Source organism: Solea solea, chromosome 20, assembly GCF_958295425.1.
Source record: "Solea solea chromosome 20, fSolSol10.1, whole genome shotgun sequence".
In the NCBI taxonomy this organism is placed as follows: domain Eukaryota; kingdom Metazoa; phylum Chordata; class Actinopteri; order Pleuronectiformes; family Soleidae; genus Solea; species Solea solea.
The window spans coordinates 5064114-5089041 of record NC_081153.1 but is presented as its reverse complement, the minus strand read 5'-3'; the positions used below and the strand labels follow the sequence as shown (position 1 = coordinate 5089041).

The following is a 24928-nucleotide window of genomic DNA, read 5'->3' as shown; positions in this document are numbered from 1 at the left end:
GTGTCATAGTCAGCACCGGTGTGACATTGCGCCATGATATGGATTTTGCAATACCGTCAATACCGTGATAAATCAATTGAGCGCCAATAATCTCCTAATTCTAAATAATAATGCATTACATTTTCTTCAAACGTTCAGTGCTCTGAATATCTGTCCTTATATACTGTATATCTTGTTGCAAATAAAAAAGTAAAACATATTCGGTGGTAAAAGGGGAGTGGCCATTAAATTAGCTTAACGAGCACTTGCCAGAGCTGTACACGGAGGTACGGGACAGAGTAATGAACGAAATTCGCCACCTTGACGCCTACTCGGCCACTACTGATTTATGGTCCAGCCGGACTACTGAGCCATACATTAGCCTCACCATCCACTTCATTGACAATGTCTGGAAGTTGCGCAGCAGATGCCTCCAGACTGCCTTCTTCCCCGAAGACCACACCGGAGCAATAATTGCGTTTCTGACTGGTGCTTGGATGAAGCGCGTCTGATGTGTATGACAACTGACAGCGGTGCAAACATGGTGCGCGCTCTGGAAATTAATAAATATACGAGACTAGCATGTTTTGGACACAGACTGCACAACGCTATTGGTAAGTTACACTATGTAAACCTAACATTTTATATTCAGAAAATTTGTCAAGTCCTTTTATGTTTGTATTAAAAAAAGAAAACAAAAACAAATTTAAGGCCACCACATTAGTATTGTATTGTTCGTTGTTAGTATTGTTTAGCCGTGATTCCTCTGGGGACCGGATCAGAAAGGAAAAAAAACTACAAATATCAGATTAAAATATTATTAAAAAATATGTACTCCTCCCAAAACCTACCAAAAAAAGTAATACCGTGATATTATACCGTCACCGTTCAAAAGATGAAAAATACCGTGATATTAATTTTAGGTCATATCGCCCACCCCTAAGTGGAAGCAAATGTAACCAAACAACAGCTGACATACATGGAGTCTGATTGACTGTCTAGAGCTAGATTGCTATATATATACACACATATATATATATATATATATATATATATATATATATAAATCATTGGTCGTAAGGTTTGGCTCAGGTTAAACCCTCTGTAAAACATGAACGAATACAGCAAATGGACATCATTTATTTGTATCAGTGATATGTTATTTCGTTTTTCAGCTTGTACGTTTGTTTTCACTCTGGTCCAAACACCGCGGCACTGGCAGAGCTTCATGTTTCCATGACGACTGACCGGGAAAGGACGTGCGTGACATCATTTTTACATGACTCCAGATTGTTAAAATGAGTCTCTGAAGTAACGCTAAACTTTAAAAACAGAGGCATACATACGCAGGACACAGGTATGCTGGTTCGCTGTAGCGCTGCTCTTTTTGTTTAATAAACGGGCCACTCCAGTTTCACTGTAGACGCGCTAACGGAGCTAGCGCAGCTAACAACGCTAACGGCGCTAACTGGTAAATACTGCCAAACCGCCGACATGATGAGCTAACGTTAGCTCCTTGTCTACAGGTGTCGGGTGATCAGTTCTTCGTCACACCTCTAGAACAGCACAGCGCAACTGTTTCAAGAGCGGCGAAGAAGAACCGCGTCAGAGCTAACAGAGCTCTATTAAATAACGTGGTATCAGATCGGTGCATGGACTCCAGTACTCGCCGATACCGATACCCACATTTTCGGCAGTATCGGAGGCATTTCCGATACCGGTATCGGAATCGGAACAACTCTAGCGACAGTAAAACGTCACCCCCTTGCGACGAGAAACCATTATCCCTTGAAACTGCTGAACCACCTGGTTTAACTCCTCTTATCTTTTCAACCATATTCCAACCATGTTTGCAGCTGTCTGTCGCTTCACAGCACAAAGTTGAATCACTTCCTGTGCGCAGCATGGGCATGTTGTCAGGTGACACGAGATATAAACGCTGCTATATTGAGAAACACAGAGGGAGGCTGATTAATCAACATTTCAAGATTTTGAATGAACTTTTAGGACAAAAGAAGCACAAGGAACAGATGTGGTTGGTGAAATGAGGGGAAAAAGAGAGCAGAGAGACTACGCTCTTGGTCCCACCGTTGAAAATGAAAGGTCTAAACGGAGACAGTGACCACCGACGACATTACACGACTGTGTCTTGTCTATTTTTGTCGCGCTACAGTGCGTAAATCAAGCTTTTCCTCCTCCTGCTGAGATGGTGGTAAACACTTAATTTCATGTTGTAGTAGAGTTTGGGGAACTCTGTAACACGGAGGACATTTTCCCACCATCCTCCACTGGCCTGTCCCCCTTCAGACGACTGCACACGCAGCTGTTATTTCATTGGTTTGTGCTTCTCAGAGGTCGGGGTGTGTGTGTGTGTGGGGGGGGGGTTCACTGCCGGGTTCAAAGTTGAAATGATTTGAACTTTGAGCACAGTGCTCAGTGGCAGTTTCCAGCCCGGTGCTACACCAGCGCAGCGCTTTAACGCCTGGTTGAGCGCCACCGCTCGCTCTTCCCATAGGACAACAATGGCAGAGTCGTTGCAGAGAGTGTTTTTTTTTTTTTTTTTTTCACTGATCATGTATGAGCTGCTTTAGTACTCGAGATAAAATAGTCACGGTGAGTATTTACACGCTGATGTACAGAGTTTTTGGCATCAGATGAGGCCTTTATTCACATCAGTCTGTTGGTACAAATGGACTTCCTGGATCATGTTTCATTGTCTCATGGGTACATTATATAAATCCAGCCCTTCTACTGTTTTTTAACACAAGGTTGTTTTCTGAAACCCTGTATAATAGAGAGAGTAGGGCTGAACATCGCAATATTGCAGTAAAATCTGTCTCAGATGACCATAGATTACTGCAGATTGAAGAAAAGTCTTTGTTTCTCACCGATCATTTTAAATATGTGGTTCAAATGGAAATTAAAATATTAATGTAAACATAACTGTTCCCTCTGATATCACGAATCAGAATCATATCGCAGTCGCGTTTCAGTCCGAAATAATCACAATTTTATATTGTTTTTATTCAAAATCGTTCAGCTCTAATGGAGAGTAGATTCACAAGCATTCATTTAGGGCTGAAACAATTACTCGATCAATTTAATCGATTACTAAATTAATCGGCAACTATTTTGAGTGTTTTTAAGGAGTTTTCTGATTTTTCAGCTTCTTAAATGTGATTATTTTCTGGTTTCTTTCCGCCATACGACAAAGAAATCCATTAAAAACAGAATGGTTTTTGGACAAAACAAGACATTTGAGAACCTCGTCCTTTCAAGGTTTGAGAAACACTGATCAGCATTTTCTGACATTTTATGGACCAAAACGATTTCTCGATGAATCGAGGAAATAATCGACAGAATAATCGATTATGAAAATAATCCTTAGTTGCAGCCTCACATTAATTACATAATCTGTACCAGAAAATGATTGGAATAATGTTAATTTCAATCCAAAATTGTGGCTCAGCTGCTTCTCATTGGTCCCAAAGTTCTTGTTTAGTCGAAGACGTCGAACAGTGTGTAGTCAGTTTGCTGCGTCAAGCCAAAGTACGACGCCGTTTTTGCTTCAGGGTTCTGCCGACGTTGTGCCAATGCCACCATTTTACGCCCATCACCACCATTTTGACAGTGGGATTAATGACGTCAGTGGAGGTGTTTTGGTGATCTGCTGCACCGGTTGCACCTTTTCTTTCTTTCTTTTTTTTGTCTTTGGGTAGAGATGGGATGTCAGGCATGGCACGTCGAGCTCCTGCACCTTGGCGATAAGCACGACATCAATGAATCAAACAGTTTTTTGGGGGGGGGGGAATGAAGCGCGGAAACGCTTCCCCGGTCGTGTGTGAACAATTCGGGAGTCCACGAGGAGGAGAAGGTGAAGGTGGTGGAGAGACACAAGGCAGACGGGGAGGAACGGAATTGCATCAGCCAAATGAATTGTCATGATGCAGATCATGCGTGAAATGAGCCGCAGATTCCTCAATGCAGTGGCAACGGGCCTTACTGCTATTACTCTCAGTTACTTTTGGACGTGGGCCTTGTTTGATGGTCGGGCCGCACCGGACACGACCAGAGGGCGCCGCTATTCCCGTCCAAGGGTCTTGCGTCGTCATGAGCGCGAGGAAACGACGCTCTGGTTTAATTCTGAGGAAGACATTTTAGCAGCCGCCATCAGATCGACAGCTCTGTGCATAAAGAAGTGTGTGTGCGTGTGTGTCTGTGTATGTGTGTTGGGGGATGGGAGGAGGGAATTAAGAGTTGGCATTATGTCAGGAGAGAGCTGCCATCGCTGCCTCTTTTCTAGCACACACACACACACACAGCCAACAGACAAAGACTTGTGCGAGGATTGCACAGGATGAAGAAAGAAAAAAAAAAACACACCCTCTACTCTCAGTTTGTCTTGGCTGTGTCACTTCTTTATTACCCCCCCCCCCCCCCACGTACACACACACACACACACACACACACACACTGACATGCTCCTGCACACATGCCTACACAGACTTCATGTGCACTCCTGATTGGCTGCTGTAATATGAACAAATGAATCCCTCAGCTCTGGCTACATTTAAGGGGCCCCTGAAAGTAAGCATGTGTTTATTTTTACAGTGAGACGAGGGGGGGGGGGGCAGCGGCGGAGGAAAAGACGGAGGGTTTGAGGAATTGGGGGAGGGTAGAGTTTTCTTTGTGGTACAGTACAGCTGGAGCAGAGTAGAGGGGGGTTACAAAATCCTGCCTTCTGTTGGAATGCAGCGCTGTACGTGGATGTCTGGACACCGTCTCCGAGCTGTTTTATGACAGAGGGCTACGTCTCCACGTCTCCGCCTTTCTCACCCGTAGTAGGAGTCTTTCTTAAAAATCGTCACTTTTAAGATTTTATCGTCTACCTGTCCCGTTTTTTTTTTTTTTTTTAGGAAACTGTGATTTTGTGTGTGTGTGTGTGTGTGTGTGTGCGACGTTTGCCCTCTATCACCTTCCGGTCCACTGTATTCCTACCTCTCCACCACCATGTCTCTTCTTTTTTTTCTCCCTTTCTTTTCCATTATTGCATTGGCCTGGCAGCGTGCCCAAATCTAGAGGGGTGGGGTGGGAGGTAGTAGGAGGGATTATGGGAGGGTTGGGTGAGGGGGGGGGGGAGTTTGAAGAGAAAGAGTGCGCGGCTTGTGTAGCAGCTGACTGAAACAGTCATTATATTATGTAAAGGCAGGCGGCGGCAGCAGCGGCGGTGGTCGGGTGCGGGGTGGGGTGGGGTTGGTGGGGTGCAGTTAGTGACGTGCGGCACAAGCTCTGCCCTGATAGGCTCATCAGCTCCATTCTGAGCAGCGCTCTGTGTCTCATTAAAGGTGGAGGCTTGGCAGAGAGGTTGCAGAAGCTGCTTGTGTTTTTTTTGTTTTTTTTTTCTTTCCTCTCAGCAAATGGAGGCGACGACTGGGCCCCGCCGCTGCGTCACAAATTAATTAGAAGAAGAAGAAGAAGAAGTGGCAGGCAGGGTGGTGGTATTGTTGCGATCATTAAGGCTCCTCCCTGTGTTAAAGGAGGCTGCTGTAGATGAGAGGAGGATAACAGAGATGTGAGAGGAGGACAGAATTAGCAGATTAGAAAAGCGCCACGATACAGAATGATGAGTGGGGAAGATAGAACGACACCGGCAGGAATAATCTGCTAATAGGAAGCCGATGTAGAGATAACGGGGCAATTATGGTCGCTGTCTAAACAGTCAGCCATGCTGTCAAACAGGATTTTCCTTTCTTCTTCTTTTTTTTTTGACATTTCCAGCGAGGCTCTCCAGGTGTTATTGACGCCTTTTGTTGCAGTGCTGGAAATCATCAAAGCGTCCATTTGCATGTTGTCTGGCCGTCTGTCTCTGAGCAGCAGGAGTCTGCGGATGCCGAGTCCCGGTCGCTCGCAGGACGTCAGTCGTAGTCCCGGCGTCTCATTTCTGTCTCACAGCACACACTCTGTGAGACTGTGTGTCACACAGAACTTGTGCTGTTGAGCAATTCATTATGATAATGATTCTCCAGATCTAGAGCTTAAAAAAATGACTCGATTAATCGATCATTTAAGTAATTGTCAACTATTTTGATAATCGATTAATCGCTTTGAAGCTTTTTTCATGAATAAAACAAGATTTCTGATTGTTGTAGCTTCTTAAATGTGAATATTGTCTGTGTTTCTTTGCTCCATATAACAAAGAAATCATTAAACCTGAATCATTTATCAAGATATTCGAGATCATCATCATTTCAAGTTTTTCGTTTCTTGATTAATCTTGAAAATACTCGACAGATGAATGGATTATGAAAATAATCGTTAGTTGCAGCAAATCACAAATCAAGTTTCTGGGGCATCTTTATCAAAATGTGTAAATGTAGGGTTATGCTGCAATGATTAATCAATTATTCATTTAATTGACAACAATTATAATAGTTTTTTAGTTGAACAAACTCTGTGATTTCAGCTTCAATATATTCTGCTTAATTTGTCATTTTCAACATTGATCGACCTTTTACCCGTTTTCCGACATTTTCATGGACCAAATCACCGCGTAGTTCATCAAAAAGATAACGCGGCAGATTAATCATGAAAATAAAAGTATACAATACATGTTCATAGGTTTGAATACCACAAACTCAACCCAAGGTACCATGGGATTGCAGGTATATGGCTGATCACCATGGAGTCATGTTGGTCCACAGTCGACCGGTCGTCATTTACCACATATGTGTAAACTCGCTGCTCCTTCATTTGCAGAAAAAGGGCTGAAAGGAGCCAAATCACTGGCACATGTGTTTTAGGAAGCAATAAAATAAGGAGTCCAATGCAATGTTTCTTTTCAAATTGTGAACAATGAAAGCAATAAAAATGTCTTTTACAAGCCTGAACATTTTTAAATTAAGACGCAAAGAAGCCCGTTTTAAAAGTTGTGAGTGTATTACTGTGGACGGATTGTGGAAGTGTGATTTAGGCAGAGCTTTGCCCAGTTCAGTTCCGCGACAGTTCCGCCATAAAGGGTGTTTTTGAGGGCTTTGCGTTGCCGGTGTTTATAGTTCTATAGTTTCTCCCCAAAGGCCGACAGGCTGAAGAGATAATGGCAGAGAAGAGCTCCGTCTCTCCCGCCGACTGCTGCTGCTGAGGCCGTGTGATCTGACGGTGTCATCCAGTGAGGAGGACAGGGAGTGGCAGATTATGTCCCGGGTCTTGTTTATGTGCGAGTGTGGGGAGAGAGAGAGAGAGAGAGAGACAGCTCTGCCCCTGTGAGACTCCGAGCCAGTGAAGCACAATGTAATGCAGTACATTAGTCCGCTCTGTGTGGAGCAGTGGGAGAATTGACTTAAGCAGCTTCGCTCACAGGGCTGGTGAAATTCCCACAGAGTTGCAGAGTTGCTGCTGTGTCTTCCTCAGCAGTGCAGGTGAAGCGCTTGTTCGTGTGAACTCTCTTTTCCACACGGTCTCCGTCCCCGCTCAGAGGACAGAGGACGCTGTTGTGTCTCCTGAATGCTCATTCACGTATGCAGGGTCGTTAATTGCCAGGTGATTTTATTAGCGCGGCCTTCCACATTGTAAGCCGTCGTGTTTCGTTTTGTCTTCAAATCCCCAATCACTGTTGTATGTGTCCAGGATTGATTTTTCACTTACTACAAACCACAGTACAAGGCATGGGACGACTTTTTTGTTATTTTTAGATCCTTAAACAGGTGCAGTCTTCTGTCTGCACTCACCGTGGTCACATGCATCGCAGATCAGATACACATTTCTTTCATGAATACGATGATAGATTGATGAATGAACAAATAATAAGTCACATGGAAAGGTTCAGGCACTGTATGCTGCTGAGTTTATCAGAATTTTCAAGCCAATTATTGGTATTTTTCTTCTTTCGCGATTCACACGATAATAAACAAATCACCACGATGAATTCATTTTAATCCCAGTATTCCCATATGCTAATCAATAATATTGTATATTGTCAGGACACGGTAGACGTGTAGTGTTCTCTACAAACACTCTTCAATTCACATGTATTTGTACAGCGCCAAATCATAACACACATTATCTCAACATCATGGAGAGCACAGAAACTCAACAATTCACACAATGAGCAAACACGAGCATCAGTGGTGAGAAAAAAAACTCCCTTTAACAGAAGAAGAAATCTCTGACAGAACCAGACTCACAAAATAATCACAAAATAGTGGCTTTGGAGGTGAACATTTGAATTAACTTTTTTGAATTAATTTTATTTTCAGAATAAAAGCCCCCGTTTTGTAACAATCGATTTGTTTGGAGCCAGGTTTTTATTAATTACACAGCAGAGAGGACATGGCACATGGCGTCGCCATATTGGAAAAAAGCTATTTTATTTAGCTATATTATTGTGATCTTTTCTGCATCATATTGCGATTTAAATATTATCATAAAATAATGTAGTCATTTTCAGCAGATTTAGCTCACATGCTGCTCTATTGCTGCTTTGTTTGTGCTTTAGAGGTTAAAAATCCTTCATTTAGATTCAACAAAGTCATAAAATAACATATAGCTTAAATACGCCCTTTAAGACATCGTCGCCTTCAGCAGGTGTTGGGTTTTATTTGGTGAGCTCATTGTGAAGTGGCGAAAATCTGCAGTGTTTCTAGTGAGTGGACAGAAATGGTGAATTATTATTCTTTTAAATTCTGTTAAAGAGGCTTTGTAGAAGATTGACCTTACATCAACTCTCCCTGGGTCCTTTTTTCAGCGTAAATACCCCACTAAGTTTGCTTGGATTCGTAAAATGAATGTCAACATTAATGAGGCAGACAGTGTAATGAAGATGGTAGCATCTGGACGTAACACATACGCACACCTTCAGTAGAGTATTTGCCCACAGTGAAACGGTTAGAACAATAAAGATCAAAGGGGGGGAAAAAAGCTTCACTGATACCGAGCTGACGCCTCGTTCCTTGTAAAACGTCTGCTATAATCTGTAACGCCGCTTTATCACGCAGTCGGAAAATCCTAAAAGTCCTAATGGGGGTATAAAGAATGGTCCCCTTTAATCACGGCGTTGCATTTTACACAGTTTGGGACAAGGAAAAGTGCCCGGGGGACGAAGAGAGAGTGTAGAAAATACAGTCTTAACATAGAGATCCGTCTTTTACGAGCCTGTCCCTCAAATTACGCAAATAACTTCGAGGTAAATATAGAAGAGTTTTTTTAATGCTCTGTAGCACTGGGGTCAATAGATACAATATGCTATTTGACGACTAGAAACTTTAAAAACAGGTGAAATTGGACGGTTCGTGGACAAATGTTACTGAAAATGATCTTAAGTCTTCCTCACATTGTATTTATTCTTAACTTTTGACAATGAGACATTTTTCTTCTTTAATGACAACGTGAGTGAAGTTAAGTTACTCATTTTTGTAAAAGACTATAATCTGTAGTGAGTCAGGAACGTGGATACTCCCTGATACTCTCTGCTTCTCGCTGCTTCTGCTCTTACATGAATATGAAAGTTATATGTTTTTTTTTACTAGTATTTTTCACTCCTGGGTCAAATAACTGCATGCGTGTTTTTACCAGCGCTGTGCCATCATTTCCATTAATGTTTGTAATGATCGTTACTTTTTAAAACTTGTTTTTAGTTTGACAGAAAATAGAGGACGTGAGGGGGAATTAAGCTTTGGCTGTGAATGAAAAAAACATGTATGGACTAATCCTTTTTATAAAAGATGTTCATGAATCATGTGATCATAAAAAAGTCAAATTCCTTCTCTGGTCCTGATAAATGCAGCCAATAATGCTGATTCTGTTAATAGATAAATATCAGTAAATATGATTTATTGCCCAATAGAGTTGAAACAATTGCTCCATTAACTATTTTGATAATTTGATAACAAAGAAATCATTAAAAACTGATTTGTGGACAAAACAAGACATTTGAGAACATCATCATTTCCAGGTTTGTCAAACACTGATCAACGTTTTTTAACGTTTTCTGATATTTTATGGACCAACCGATTACTCGATTGATCGAGAAAATAATCGTCAGATTAATCGATTATGAAAATAACCGTTAGTTGCAGCTGTAAAATGTGAGAGGGTAACCTGATTTATAAAAATCAGTTTTCCGAGTTTGTGTCTGTGCAGTGTTTTTCTTTCCTTTATCTGCACGACAAGGGATTCATTATCAAACTTAATCATTTCGTAGCCCAACAAACTTTCAACTTCAGCGGCCCAGAAAGTTGTGCACGGACTTGGCCGGGTCTACCTTACACAAGAGAGATTAAAATCTTGACTGGAGTTAGTAATATTATATTTTTAAAGTAAAGCAATGATGATATGTCATGAAGTTGTGAGGAATGAGGTCAAAGATAAGAGGAAAGAAAAAAAGAGGAGATTGCAACATTGCAGTTTGGTACCTGCCAGAACAAAAACAGTAGTAATATTGATGTTTTTTGGATATTTAATGGATAACATTACATTTAATGCTGTTTTAGCTGAATGACGACCTAAAGCAGTCGATGTGTGAATCAGATAAGACTCCGTACAGTCTCTCTGTAACGTCTGCAGTTACAGTTGACTGTTTGTGCTTTGTCACTTCCTCATCCGACTGCAGCACTCCACTGGATAACTGCCTCCGTGCTGGTCACATGACTAAGTTCATGTGCTCATAAGACTTGTCATCTTTAGAAAAAAAAAAATCTTCCTCGCTGGTATGAATCACATAGTAACACACACACACACACACACAGATTTCTCCAATGTACATATTTGTTCCCTTCAAGTACAGAATCTCAGGCTATTCTTAGTCCGCTGTGTTTAACCCACTTCCATCTGAATGAGCTTATACAGTCAGCTGCTCATATCGTCCGATTACTTCTTTATCCCTGTTTCATCCTGGCACGTCGCTGCACTCGTTCTCAGCGAGAAATTGACGAGTTAAAAACCTTCATTTGACTGTGAGGTAGTGTTGGATATACTGTAAAGTCCCTCTCCATTGTAGCAGCGTATACTGGGGATACTTGAGGGTTTTTGTTTTTTTAAAGTGTGGTTGAATGAGGTACTGACACATTGCAGGTTTTCAGACACTGACTGAAAACATGGCTGCCAGCAGTGACTGCAGGGAAACACCTCACCTCATAAAATCTACATCTGCTGGAGTCCATGTCACTGGTTCCCAACCGTATTTCCTTGAAGCCCCCAAGACAAACCTGGCCCCCCAACCTAAACCCCTGTCCAAACACATGCACCAAAAGGAATAAATAAGTAATTACAAAGGTTTATATGTAAAAATTAACAGCAGCTGTAGGTCTTCTCTTCGGTGCTTCCAGATGAAGATCAAGATGAACTCTTGAGAACTCTTGAGATGTTGCCTTGTTTTCTTGTTTGATACCAGTAAGTCTTAAGTACTTTTACATTCCTCAGACATAGATATTTTTATTGTACAGATGCTGACAACAGGAACGCAATCAGCCATAGCCCATGGCCAGGTGGAAAGGGAACTTGGCTTGTAACTAGAGGGGTTGCTGATTCGAGTCCCACCAGGTCAAAATGGCTGGGTTACCCCAGTATAGGATGGTGTTTAATGCAGAGAAGGAATTTCCCCTGCAGGACTGATAAAGGACTAATTTATTTATTTATTTATTTATTTATAGCCGCTAACTGAACTGATGAGACTTGCTTACGCAGTAATGGTCACAGAAGTTCAGAGGTCACAGCCGTGTTGGTTAAATAAGTAGCTTAATAACAATAGCAAAGGTCGGCCAAAAATGGTTTTAATTTGGGTGATGCCAATTTCTGGTTATCCAATAGTGTGTGTGATTTGGGATTTTCTAAATTTAATAACCTCACAACCTCAGAGTAAACAAAGCGCTCCACCCCCATGTGATCTCTGGCGCCCTCCAGAGGGGGCCTTGAACCTCAGGTTGGGAACCATAGGTCAGTATGTTTGCAGCTTCAGCTCACCATTACACGGCCGTTTCTGTCTGGAAACTGACGTTTGTAAATCACTCTCCTCCTCTGGTTAGTTTGAGTCACTCAAAGGTAAATCTGAATATAACACATTCAAATTTGCACACAGAGGCTCCAGTGGATCAGCAACTACTGTGTGACTTTGGTGTGAGGAGTAAGAAGTTTTCAGAGTGACAAAAACTACATTTTCCACACTGTAGACTTGACCAGGTTCTTGATTGTATCGGATGCCACCATCTCATTTCTACATGTTTGTAGACTGTATTGATAGCTATTATTTATTAAAATGGAAGGTGCAGGTGCTACCACTGCTAAACAAGAATTAACTTAATGTATTTTGAAAGAAAGAAAGAAAGAAAGAGCCGGTGGGCAAGTTATGTAACTTATGCTGTGTGTAAAACGGGTAACACCAACTACCATGGCAACCCGACTGGTCAGATTTCCTGTTCCACCTGTAAATGTGAGCTTTTCAGATAAAAAAAAATGACATGTTTGGAAAAAGTCTCCCAAAAAAGTACATGTAAGTTTGTTTTCCATCATGTTTTCAAATCTGCCCGTGCAGACTTAAAATGTAGCCTCATAGTTTTCAACGGTAGCGCACCAGGGTCATGTGGAGAGCAGACTTAGCTGGAGCAGAATTGATGTGTTTTTAAATAGAAAAAAGTAGTAGAATACATGCAGCCTAATCAGACTACATGGTATTTTTGTCTTTCACGATGGTCACTGTCAGATTAGCCGCCAAAGTGGCCCGGATTCTTGCCGGGTCTTATTTAGGGATGGGCAACATTCCAAGTATGACCCTGGCCAATCATCATTCACGCGAGTTCATAGGTCATCAAATATTCACCGGGTTGCTGAAGTGCTTCCGCTAATTCTCATCAACATTTTTGTTTTTTATAACTCTGTCATGGTCGTCGTACGTAAGACGTCAAAGAGGCAGAGGTTGTGTTGTCAAAAGCTCAACGCAATGTTTTTCGGGGTCACTACTCCACCTAACGATAGTGTCCGCATCCTCTTCTCCATGTTTATTTCTGTGTGTCACGCCGCGTCAGGGCACTCTGTTTTCCTGTCGTTCAACGTCCAGGAACTCGTCGTAGGAGATGTTGGACTAGGCGGGAAAATAGGAATAATTCTAACATGCTGGACTTCTTGTCAGGGTGTCCTCTCTACTGTGTTGCACATAAAATCAGCCTGAATTTGTGTCGCCTGATTTCAGCATTAGCTGTTTCAATAAAAGGATATTCATGTGTTACTTGTGATGGGCAGCTTGAGACAAAGGGAACAGGAGAGTTTAGCCCAATTTATCATTCCCACATTCTGTGACTCGTCTTCCCAGTCTGCTTCTCATCAACTGACTAATTTTTTAGACCATAATCATTCTTTTATGATTCACTTTTTTTGGCCTATGGTCTACAAGGCTGCATATTTATAACGGGGTTTACGCTGGTGCTTCACAGCGAGGTTCTCAAGTTTGAATCTCCATATAGTCGTGGCCTTCCTTCCTTTCTCTATGGCGTTTGCATGTTCTCCCAGTGTGTCTGTGGGTTTTCTGCGGCTACTCCAGCTTCCTCCCACACTTTAAAGACATGCAGATTGGGGTTAGGTTAAGTTAAGACTCCAAACTGACCATAGATGTGAATGTGAGTGGTTGTTTGTCTCTTTTGTGCGTTGGCCCTGCCTCTCTCTCGCAGCGTCAGCGAGGATGGACCCTCGGAGGATTTGTAGAACAGATAATGGTTGGGTGGATGTTATTTCCAGGAGTGGTAGTCTGCCCGATCAGTTGCCGTTCTGATTCCCGCGTGTGTTATTTTTGGCATAAAGTTGTAAATCTTTTAATAATTCTGCCTTTGAAATCAAGCCAGTGCTCTTGTGAGACGGCAAAGCAGAAACCACCCTCTCTGCTGCTCTGATGTGCTCCACCCAGCCCTCCACCTACATCCTTGTTGCATATACTTGTTGTGTTTGCTAATAGAAGAATCAGGAGCTTGTTAGCCTGTGACTCAGAGGCGGTGACGTCTTCTATCAGTGGATACTATCAGGAAGCCTCAGTTTGAGATGACTGAGTCATCTCAGGACTGGTTGTCCTCTAACCAGAAGGTCAGCATTTTGATCCGCGGCTCCTCCACTCTGCATACCAGCGTGTCCTCGGGGCCAGACACTGAACCTCAAACCGCTCTCGCAGACTGTGAATGGGTTCTGAATGGTGCACTTACTACATGTGAATGGGAAAACTGTAATGCAAAGTGATACGCGAGTGTCCCGAAGACGAGAAAAGCACCACATAAACACGGACCGTTGACCGTTGCGTAAACATTTAGCAGAAAAATGTCGAATAGCGGCTGTAAATTTCCACGTCTGACTCCAGGATTTATTCCTCTCCGACTGAATGTATCCGTGGATATATATATATATATATATATACACTTTTCCTGTATTTACACCTGTTGTCAACAATACTGTGGAGTTTACTGTTAGTCACTGAGGCTCCGTATGTTTATGTACGCATGTTGAAAAATAATCGTTGCTAAGGTAAACTGCGAGCATGGATGATTCTGCGACGGTTGATGCAGGGAAACAGAACATTAACCCTTTAGAGCAAAGAACATTTTGGCTGCTTTTTTCCCATTAATACAGTATATACAGAGGCTATAAGAATAAGTGTCTTATGTATATCCTTTTTTTTCAGCACAACCTAGACAATCTGATGAAACCATATTTTAAACATTGGGGGAAAAATGATGTGTAGAGTTGAGCAAACATGTCTAAACGAAAGTTTGACAGTTGATGCACACGTGACATCATTGCGATGTTATTTTTCATTCTGCCCAGTGTCAAATGAAGGTCTTTACTTTTTGTTCCTTCTCTCTGAACGGCTTAATTTTTATTTTTAATTCAAAATAAATGTCATCACAGGTTTTTTTCTGTGTTTCCCAAGCTGCTGCTGCTGCTCTGATTTTATTGATGATTTCATGTCACAAAGTCACCAACACTAGTCAAAGATGACCTGTGTGCGAAAGGTGACGTCACAAATGCACCAACCACCACCACCGTGGAGCTCAATGATAATTTAGTATAATTTACTTCAGTCCCTCATTCAAACTCAACAGCGAGTGAACGAAAATGAAATCAATAGAAATGAATATAAATATTCTATTATATAAGTCGTAAACAGGAAAGTTGTGGCTAACGGCTGCCAGCTTCGTGTGACACCAGTGTGTGTTGTTTAAACTTCGACATTTAAAAAATGGGAAAGTGCAGTTGGGTGTTTTGAGCTAAATTCAGCTGTGTGTCTTACTGTAGACCCTGACGAATGACGTCGGTGGCTCTAACTCTTGTGTCCTCTCCTCCAGGATGGAGCGGATGTCTGAGGAGGCGCTGAGGCTCAACCTGCTGAAGCGGGGCCTGGAGTCCCCCAGCGAGCGAGAGGAGGCGCTGGCCAAACGCCTCAAGATGGAGGGTCACGAGGCCATGGAGCGCCTCAAGATGCTGGCGCTGCTCAAACGCAAGGACCTAGCCGACCTAGCGGCGCTGGAGGTGGCGGGGCCCCTGGGAGACGGGAAGGGCCCCGGGGCCAGCTCCCTCCACCACCAGAGCCTCATGGGCGCCGCGTACGAGGAGAAGCTAAACGGGAGTCTGAGGCTCGGTGGCCACAGCGGCCACAGCGGCCATGTCGGACCCAGTAAGAACGGGAAGGAGAACATGCTGGATGAGCCGGTGGATATGAGCGCTGGAAGAAGATGGTGAGTACATTTACACGTAAGGAGCGGGCGGGCGGGGGATGGGATGGGATGGTGTGAGTCGAAAAGCCTACAGGGGGGAATAAAGAAACCACTGTTTTCCCTCTGAAACACTAGTATGTACAGAGAGCGAGACGCCCTGCGCTGTAATGCAGGATTAGGAGTAAACCATCTGTGAGACTAGTTAATATTCTGACAACTTAATATCGAGGGGTTTATTTGCATGACAAAGTGACATAAATGTACATACGTGTATATAACACTGTGAGGGCGTTCTAATCTCTCTGGGAAAAAAACAGTTTCACCGTCAATAAAACCCCACTGTTAATCCCTGCGTCGTTCAGAAAGTGCTGTGTGAGAGTGAACGTGTTTTCAGAGTGTCACTGTGACAGTGAGGCGACATCCCATAATGTGCGACAACATGATTACTTGAGCTCTGCCTGTATGTGAGACGTAGGGCTGGTCAGTGATAACATCGACATATACATTATTTTATCATTATTTTTAACCTTAATTTTACGAGGTAAAACATAAGTGCCAGAAAAAACAGATATAAACTAGAGCTGAAACAATTACTCGATTATTAATCGAGCACTAAATGAATCGTCAACCATTTTGATAATGGATTCATCGGTTTGAAACTTCCTTCATGTTTAAAACATGATTTCTGGTTGTTTCAGCTTCTTTAATGTGAATATTTTCTTAATTTCTAACAAAGAAATCATAAAAGAACTGAATCATTTTGGTTTGTGGACAAAAGGAGACGTTCAAGAACATCCTCATTTCCAGGTTTTGACAAACGCTGATCAACATTTTTGAACGTTTTCTGACATTTATGGACCAAACGATTACTCGATTAATCGTGAAAATAATCGTTCTATCTCCAACATACTTTGAGATTGAAGTCATATAATGAATTTGAAATATTTCACTTGTTTTCTGTCCATAGGAAACTGAGACTTTCACTTGAGAGCAAAAATCTGTCTTTAATCTTCACGATAATTATGAATCTCGCCTGATTTATCATAAGAACGTGTCTTTTTTGGCCGTCTTCTCCGGCCCTAATGAGAACACGTCTGCAAACGTCGCTCCAGACGTTCAGCAGAACTTCTCCTGACATCTCCACAGGTCAAATTTCCCCCAAAATAATGCTGCTGGACGTGGCCCATATGAGAACATAGCAGGAATAGCTGTGAACAATCCACAGCTGTCCTGACTGACCTGAGAGGCCGTGTTCCCGCTGTCTCGTCACCTGAGCAGCTGATCGAGCGATTCCTTCTACCAGAAGGAGCACAAGTGATAATACTGTACAAAAAGAGGCGACATGCAACACACGGGCGTCTGTGCTTGTGTCTGTGCAGCGTCTTGACAGAGACCTTGAGATTTACTTCACCTGCCTGTCTGGTGTGTGTGTGTGTGTGTGTGTGTGCTCTGCTCAGGGGAGAGATACAGATAGGGATTTAACCGTCAGTCAGAAAGACGTTTGACTCGAGTCAGCTTCATTTCTAAAGCACATTTAAAAACAACCAGGGTTGTAAATACACTGTAAAGTAGTTAACTAATAAAATGGTCAAAAAAAATGTGGTTAAATATAGAGCTGCAACTAACAATTATTAGTATTATCATTATTATTATTATTATTATTATTATTATTATTATTATTATTAATCGTTTGTTCCATAAAATATCAGAAAACCTTAAAAAATGTTGATCGGTGTTGGTCAAACCTGGAAATGATGACGTTCTCAAATGTTTTGTTTTGTCCACAAACCAAAATGATTAACTTTTAATGATTTAAAAGAAGCTTAAACATTCGGAAATCTTGTTTTAATCATGAAAAAAGCTTCAAACTGATTAATCGATTATCAAAATAGTTGTCGATTAATTTAGTAATCGATTAATTGTTTCAGCTCTAGTTAAATACGTCTGGGAACAATATTCTCATCCTTAAAGGTGACATAGAATGCTTGTATCACACATATATGTTAGTTATGGAGGTCTACTTACATATATTAACTTGTTTTCATGATTAAAAACCTCCTAATCGCTGCAAACGAGCCGAATCAAAATATCTCCTCACTGACGCTCTCGTCAGCCGCGCTGTTTCAGACCAAAACCACACCCCCAGAACGTGGACTGTGTTGTGATTGGCCAGCCAACGAGAGCTTTCCTACTGTACTGTGATTGGCCAGGTACCTGGAAGTGACGTAATTGATAGGCCAGCTCTCAGATACACAGCTCCCCCTCTGGCACGGTGGATGCTCTGCATCTCAGCAGCTACAACGAGAGTAGTTCTTCTTCTTCTGCGGTTGAATGTACGCAACCGGATGTGCCCGGACTAGTGCCCGCACCAGGAGGCGCTACGGTGGTGAGAGGAGTGGTGAGGATTTTTGATGACGACATCAAACTACGGAAGTGCCGATCCGCTTCGCGGAGCCCAGGAAAACAATACAACACTATTTTCTCAGCAGTGGCTGAACTGTTTGTTCTGAAACTTTAGGGTTTCATAAACGAGGTAATGACGCAGATACACACACAAACGTGTGCGTTAATTGGAGCTTCCGGTCTATGTGGGCTTTAAGTAAAGGCCGTGGAGAAAAGGGTCATTGTTATAATTATTCCATAGTTTGCTAATTCCTAAACGATTGAATAACTGCCACATATGTTGTTGTTATCTTGGAAAAAAGAGGCATAAGCACTCACTCATTGAACATTTTTTTGGTCACAATTCTTCATAAAATCAAAATAAAATCAAAATAAATCCAGACGGCCTGATTATCATGACGGTCTTAAAAGGGTTTAAAAAGGTTGATTGAATTTAAAGAAGTCTTTGAGCATGGATTCACTTGAATCACAACATACATGTGAAGTAAAAATCACCGCAGATAAGAAAACGATCATATTCCAAAACAATACTGGCAGCACAAAGCACAGGAAATGAGACATTTAACCTGCGACTCTGACAGACTCGTTTAGAATAGCAGTGTAACATTTAAAATAATAATAAAGTTGAATCATCAGCTGCTATTTTTACATGTTTATTGTTATGTAATGCGTCTATGTTTAGAGTGAAGGTCACCGCTTTCCTTGCTGCGTTGCAAGATGACGTCGAAATCTAAAAACCTGCAACTGGTGGTAAATGTAGCGTCAGACATTTATAAGACATAGAAATAAAATAAACCGTAAGCGTTTGCAGCTGCTGCCTCTCACAGTTGGACCACACGGGATTGCACATGCTGTGCATTAAACTCTCTGTCGTTCCGCCGCGTAGCCGCTGCTGGAGTTCACGTAGGGTTTTCCCCCCACGACTGTCGACATAAGTAATAACTTTTTTCTTTATTCTGCGACGCCTGCTGTACTCAAACTAAATGTCAGGACTCTTCAGTGTGAAGACGTGCATTTGTCGTTCCTTCAAAATATGTCACACAATAATAGCCTTGTTACAAAAATAACACAAACTCTATAAAGTACTGACATGCTTAAAAGGTTACACACACACACACACACACACACACACACGGAGCGAGTGTTTGACAGATTTAGACATCATCACTGTTTGTCTACTTTAAAGTTAAAGTATCTCCTAACATGACGCCAACATGTGAACTTTAAAGGCCACGAAATGTCAAATTTCACAGTAATGTTCCCAAAAACATGACTCGGGAACAGGCAGAGGTTGTGACTAAGGCCTATGACTATTTTAATTATCGATAACGATGATTAAAACAAGCTCTCTGATTTGTAAACGTGCATATTTTCTACTTTCTTTTGCTCCACATAACAAAGAAATAATTAAAACTGAATGATTTTTTTTTTAATTTCTGGACAAAACAAAAAAAATCATTTCATGTTTTGGGAAACACTGATCACCATTTTTCAACAAATTCTGAATTTTTATGGACCAAACAACGAAAACATTCATCGAGAAAATAATCGACGGATAGTCAATAATGAAAATAATAATTATTTGTTAGTTGCAGCCTGAGTTGTGACCATATTTCCTGTATTTGCAATGACTTCAGGACACATTATATACACCTATTTAGCGTTGAAACAATTAATCGGTTATTATTTGTTTACAAATTCACAACAATTCGACAACCATTTTGATAATGGATTAATTTCTTTGCTCTGGATAACAAATAAATCAGTAAAAGTAAACATTTGACATTTGAGAACATCATCATTTCCAGGTTTGACGAACGCTGATCAACATTTTTTAAGGTTTTCTGATATTTTATGGACCAAATGATGAATGATGAACGCGATGAATTGAGAAAATATCGACAGATTAATCAATTATGAAAATAATTGTTAGTGGCAGCTCTAGAATTATTGCTATTTTTGCTTTAAATAACTAAAACAAGCCAAACATCCATTCATTTAGATATAAATGTAGCATTTTGCTGCATTTCCACCAACACTCCCTCACTCTCTTCCTTCTTTGTCAATGGTTTTTGTCCTCCATGTCCTCACACTGAAGAGGAAACTGAATTTGTTATGCAGTTTCTTCCCTTTGAGGATCTTTTTCACAAAAAACAGAATCACAAAATCTTAATATAATCAAGCTTGACTGAGTCAGATTACATTTCAGCTCAGCCAGGCCAGGATTAGGAGGTGCAGCTCTAGGTCAAGTCAGGTTTAAGTAATTCAGATTCATGCACCTCTGAGACTCTCTGTATCAGAACATAACACTGTTTTTTAGCGCAAAATGTTGAATATTTAACACCCAGAGAAAAAGAGCGACCAATAAAAGGCAAAGTGAAACTTTCAATATGCAAAACAGGAGAACGCAAGTAACAAAAAAAAGTGTCAGAATGTGTAATGAAGAGTAGAAATGTGTATTTAACCACAGTAACTTTCTCATTTACACAAATTAAATGATGCCACGCTCGTGGTGAAACATCTTCTCCCTGATGAAGAGTGCGATTGTTAAACACCTGTGTTCATATTGACATGCAGAGAGGAAAGGGAAGTCTTCACAGAGTCGGTGTAAAAGGAAGCGCACTTCATCTGTAAATAATATCCTGAAACAAGTTTCTGATCAGAGTGACGCAGACTGAGCAGATGAGGCACCAGGATCGCTTAAGCCTGGCTGTTGATCTGGAGCAGGGCTAGCTGCACATAATCAGTCTCCGTGGCAGCATTCGTGCCGCTGCTGCTTTCGTGAAACAGAGTCTTTGGCGTAACTGGAAAGTCCCGTCCGCTCGTCTTTAAGTTCTGCGGAACAGCACTCAGGGGGTTGGGAGATGTTGTAAATCTCAACGTCTTTACATCTTTGAATGAAGAAACCGAAGCAGATAAATCTCTCTGTCGTCGGCTTCGTGACATTGACGAAACCTAATTTTTCTTGCCTTGTTTTCCCAGTTTAAGTGACGCGGATCGTGACAGAAGAACTCCATCTCCTGACGTAATCATCCTGTCGGACAACGAGGCATCCAGTCCCAGGACAACACCTCGCCCTGAGGAACGCCTGCACCAGGCCAACCTGGACATGTTCAAGGTAAAAAACTATCCCTTAAAAAACACACTTATACTTTCAACTTTTTATCAAGATTTTGGTTGCTTGTGGAACATTGTCGGGCAATATTGAAAATGCATGCCCTGCCAACGGCAATCAAGCGCTCCCTGATCTTCCATTACAGCTGCTGCTGTTTCCTTCACCATGCAGCTCCAACTGAGTTTCCTAAATGCAGTCGGGACGTGTAACGCTAGTTAAAAGACAGATAGAAATCTAACAAGAAATAAGCTTAAATGTGTCTGTTTGTGTCCAGAGTTACCATGGCCGATGAAAAATGCAAAAAAGATGATCCAAAGTTCGATGTGAATTAGAATAACATGCACAATACATAACCAAATCAATTAATTGTATAAATTATATATATACTGTGTATATATACCTACATATATAGATGTATATATTCTGGAAATTGTCTAATGTACATTCTATTTTAACTTTTTATAGTCTTATTTTTAATATCTTTCTATATTGTACTTTCTTGGAAATGCATGTTTGTTATATATTAGCTTTATCTTTACTGTCTTTGCTGCTGTGACAATGTAAATTTCCCCACTGCGGGACTAATAAAGGACTATCTTATCTTAAAAGAATTAAAGATTAATTTGATGCCTTTACCATTGTTAAACCATATTTTTAAGCCATATGATAATAATATACAAAAATAAGAAATGGCTATAACACTTATGCTTTAACTTGAAGAGATACAGTTGTTGTTTTTTTAACTTAGAGAAGTATATGCACGTGGTGTGTGTGTGGGCTAGCACTGTTGCCTCACAGCAGGACGGGTGCTGTGTGGCTGGTGGAGTTTCTCTATTGAGTGTGCATGTTCTCCCTGTGTGTGTGTGTGTGTGTGTGTTTGTGTGTGTGCGTATATGGGTTTTTCCTCCGGTTTCCTCCCACGTGTCCAAATACAGAGGTTAAATAGACACTACAAATTGACTGTAATTGTGGTTGAATGGTTGTTTGTCTCTATATGTTGGTCGTGTGATGGACTGGTGACCTGTCCAGGTTGTATCCTGTTTTTTGCCCTATGTCAGCTGGGTTTGGCACCATTTTCGTCCCTGTGACCCTCATGTGGAGAATAAAGTGGTAGACTTAAACTTGAAGAAAAAATATGTACTCAAAAAAATGATTTTAATAAAGAATATGCACTTATTAAAATTATGCATTCGTCATCTACCGCTTTATACTCCACATGAGGGTCACTGGTGCCAATCCCAGCTGACATAGCCTGAACAGCAGGGTCCACTGGACAGGTCGCCAGTCCATCACCGAGCCACACACGAGCAATCATCGTCTGTCACTCGCACCTATGGGCAATTCGGTGTATTCTGCATATTTTTTGGGCATATGGGAGGACACAGGAGAAAACTCATGCAGGGAGAACTCCACACTGAAAAGCCAGGACCAGGACACAAACCAAAAATGCACTGATACTCGACTTTAAGAAATATACAATAAGCCTATGTACTACATATCTGCAACACATGACTTGGCTGTTGTTACCTTAGTTAACCTTATAGGTGTGTGAAAGTCCACCATGTGTTGCTGCTGCTATATATCTGATTTGGATGGTTTGTTCCAGGGGAAGAGCGGCGAGGAGAGGCAGCAGATGATCAAAGCTCTGAGAGAGGAGCTGCGTCTGGAGGAAGCTCGTCTTGTGCTGCTCAAGAAGCTCCGGCAGAGTCAGATGCAGAAGGAGAATGTGGTGCAGAAGGTCAGTGCTGCTGCTGCTGCTGCTGATGATGATGATGATCCCACACAGATTTACACTCACCTCTCTGCTGAACACTTTAGCTGCTTTCAGTTTTCACAACTGTAAGTCAGACTCATTCCCGTCAGAGCCCCTTGCACCTTTACAGTCTACCAGACACTCGCTGGCCACTTTATTAGGTACAGGGGAGACCTAATGAAGTGGCAGGAGTGGTTACTTGAGTTACGTCGTACTTGTAATCGTCCTCCTCTGAACTCTGAGGCGTTTTTCTCCCGGAGAAACAACGCTCGCAGGGCATTTTCTCTCTTTCACGCTGTTGTCTGTAAAAGACGATTGTGTGTGTGTGTGTGTGTGTGTGTGAACATCCCGGTGCATCAGCACTTTCTGAAATACTCCCCGACATGCGTGCCGTAGCGCGCAGCTGTGCAGGTTTACCTTACACAGCGACAGGTGAGCGTATATGACATGAAATGGGATCTGACCTCAAAGTGTTACATCTGTAATTGTATGCAAAGAGGTGAAAGCCTCTCATTAAAACCGGGGAACACGATACACACACGGCGAGCGACGTTTGTGTGATTAGTGTTACACTGTGGTATTTAATTACGGTGAATTAATTTGACGTCGTTATTTAAACACCCTCAAATATGATTGACGTTGCATTTCACTTGATTAGTTGATAGTTTACCCTTAAACCAAAGAGACTAGAACCCGCACAGAAGCTCCCAGTGTTCCCAGTTTAAAGAGAACATTACTACAGAACAATCCTCTGTTAAGTGTGTTGCCGTTGAAGTGCTCTGTTGATGTCGCGTCGTCGCTGTGTGCAGGTCGCAGTGGTCCAGAACGCCTCGTCCTCGGTGCAGCCTCCCTCCATCCACAGCTCTGCTGGCCTGGGGAAGCTGCCTGTGAGGCCGGGCCTGCACAACCCGGAGCCCCAGAACCTCCGCACTGCACAGGTCTGTGTATGTTTTTACTGTTTTATTCAATGAGAATGCGGTTGAAACTGTACCATTTAAGCACCATGGAGGCACGTGGTGATTATATTGGACAAAGGAACAGAGAAGGTTCATGGCTGTAGTGACACAAGGGAGAGGACAAGATGGAGGCAGGTGATTCGCCATGACGACCCCCAAAACACAAATGTCATTTCAAATATTTGGAGAGTTAAAGTATGCATTTCTGCAGCTAATCCAACGGTTAAAAAAGATCACTCGACAGAGGTTTTTGCTCTGAATCGTTAAAGGAGTTTTAACTCAACAAAGTGTTTTTCCCTCTTACACGTTCAGCCACATCATTAAACCAGGCAATGCGTTTTAATGCCGCGGCTGATCAGCGTGCTGTTGGATAACCGCGCATGTTTTAAAAGAGGCTGAAAATGAGCACATTACAGTATTCTGCTTTAACACGTTATTAAAACCAGTCACGGGTTTTATTGTTGTGTACATGTTGATTGTGTCTTAAATTCCTGTGAGTGAGTCCTGGGAGCAAATACAGCAGAAACGTCTCTTCCTCGAGGTGTAAGTCAAAATATTGAGTCTCTTGTTTTCTTGTGTTTGATTTTTGAGCTCCTTCAGCTTTTTGTGTTTGCACACAGACGAGAACCTCTCTCTCTCTCTCTGTGTGCGTGTGCGTGTGTGTGTGTGTGTGTAAGATCAGGGTTAAGGTGTTGGTGTGGACTAACATTAGGTCTGGGTCTGAGTTATTTTAGTGTTTTAGTAGAAGATCCTGCTCTGATGGTGGAGACGGTCGCTCTCCTGCTGGAAGCTTTTGTTCTTCCCCGTGTTGCCGAGCTCCTCCATTACATGTTGAGATGTTATTAAATATGCAGCAGATCTCTGTCTTTATGTGTGTGTGTGTGTGTGTGTGTGTGTGTTGATGTTTTGGGGTTTGTAGCCACTAAGCAGCTGCTGCCCTCTGCTGTCCTTAATGTGTACTGCGTGTTTAAACATTTAAATACTGGGTCTGTGAAAGCAGACGTTTCTTAAAGGAATGATTAATTTGGGCAAAATTGTGTAAACG

At 41.9% G+C, this 24928-nt stretch overlaps 1 protein-coding gene across 3 annotated transcripts in view; it reads left to right on the top strand.

Annotated features, from left to right (window-relative positions):
• gatad2b (GATA zinc finger domain containing 2B) overlaps positions 1-24928 on the top strand; it is a 58437-nt gene that overhangs the window by 20477 nt on the left and 13032 nt on the right. For 2 of the 3 annotated variants that reach the window (XM_058618678.1, XM_058618676.1), the window contains exons 2-5: positions 15288-15677; positions 21042-21177; positions 22781-22912; positions 23737-23865. In XM_058618678.1, coding sequence (XP_058474661.1) covers positions 15289-15677; positions 21042-21177; positions 22781-22912; positions 23737-23865 — 786 coding nt within the window. In that variant the 5' untranslated portion in view covers position 15288. Of the gene's footprint in view, positions 1-4724; positions 4821-15287; positions 15678-21041; positions 21178-22780; positions 22913-23736; positions 23866-24928 lie in introns of those variants that run through there. The other variant, XM_058618677.1, reaches the window with a different exon arrangement.